This window comes from Marmota marmota, unplaced genomic scaffold (genome assembly GCF_001458135.2).
Source record: "Marmota marmota marmota unplaced genomic scaffold, marMar, whole genome shotgun sequence".
NCBI lineage: Eukaryota > Metazoa > Chordata > Mammalia > Rodentia > Sciuridae > Marmota > Marmota marmota.
In genome coordinates this window covers 6,559,936-6,560,834 of record NW_026000079.1, presented here as the reverse complement: position 1 = coordinate 6,560,834, position 899 = coordinate 6,559,936, and the positions used below count along the sequence as shown (strand labels likewise).

The 899-nt window shown below is 53.6% G+C and overlaps 1 protein-coding gene across 1 annotated transcript in view; it reads left to right on the top strand.

The window, feature by feature from the left end:
* Adamtsl4 (ADAMTS like 4) overlaps positions 1-655 on the top strand; it is a 43,980-nt gene extending 43,325 nt beyond the window's left edge. Inside the window, exon 17 of the mRNA XM_048814900.1 lies at positions 1-655. Coding sequence (XP_048670857.1) covers positions 1-119 — 119 coding nt within the window. The 3' untranslated portion in view covers positions 120-655.
* The last annotated feature ends 244 nt before the right edge of the window (positions 656-899 follow it).

Here is an 899-nt window from a genome sequence, read left to right as displayed (position 1 = left end):
TTGAGTCCGATGACCGCGTTCCTCTTAAGGCCGAACATCGCACGCCGCCACCACAGTTTCCAGTCCGTGCGAGAAGACTACGGAGGCCTCGACTCCTCTCTCGAAGGAGGCGGAAGTAAGGAGTGGGAGAGGCGCTCCTAGATCACGGTTTTAGAGCCGGTCCTACGCGCTGGCGTCAGAAAAAACCGAAAAACCATAAAAGGGGAATAGGGGCGGAAGCTTCCGGAGAGTTGCGCATGGCTCTTACCGGCCGGGGCGGGGCCGGGGCGGCGACTTCCGTTCTCCAGGCCTCCGGCTGCCGGTTACGTAACGGCGGTTCCGCGCTCTCGGGCTCGTGCGCCTTGGCACCGCCTGGTGCGGTCTTGGACGTGATCAGGTGCCTCCTCCGTCCACGCGCCGACTCGCGAGCCCCCGTTTTTGTGTGCCAGAGGTTTTGTCTGTTTTTACTCTCGGCTACTGGGGGTTCTACTCAGCGGCGCTCGGTTGAAGTTTTTGAGACAGGGTCTCCTAAAGTTCAGGAGACCAGGATATCTTGGAACTTGCCATCCTGTTTCAGCCTCCCGAGGCGCTGGGATCATAGGCGTGCGTCATCTTGCCCGGATTGTGCCAGTTTTCTTTCTTTTTTTTTTTTAATATTTATTCTTAAGTTTTAGGTGGACACAGTATCTTCATTTTACATATATGTGGTGCCGAGGATCGAACCCAGTGCTTCGTGCATGCCAGGCAAGCACTCTACCACTGAGCCACAACCCCAGCCTTTTCTACATGTCGTAGATGGATACAGTACCTTTATTTTATTTATTTTTATGTGGTGCTGAGGATTTGAACCTAGGGCCTCATACATGCTAGGAGAGCGCTCTAGCGCTGAGCCACAAATAAGCCTCAATTTTTTTTTTTTT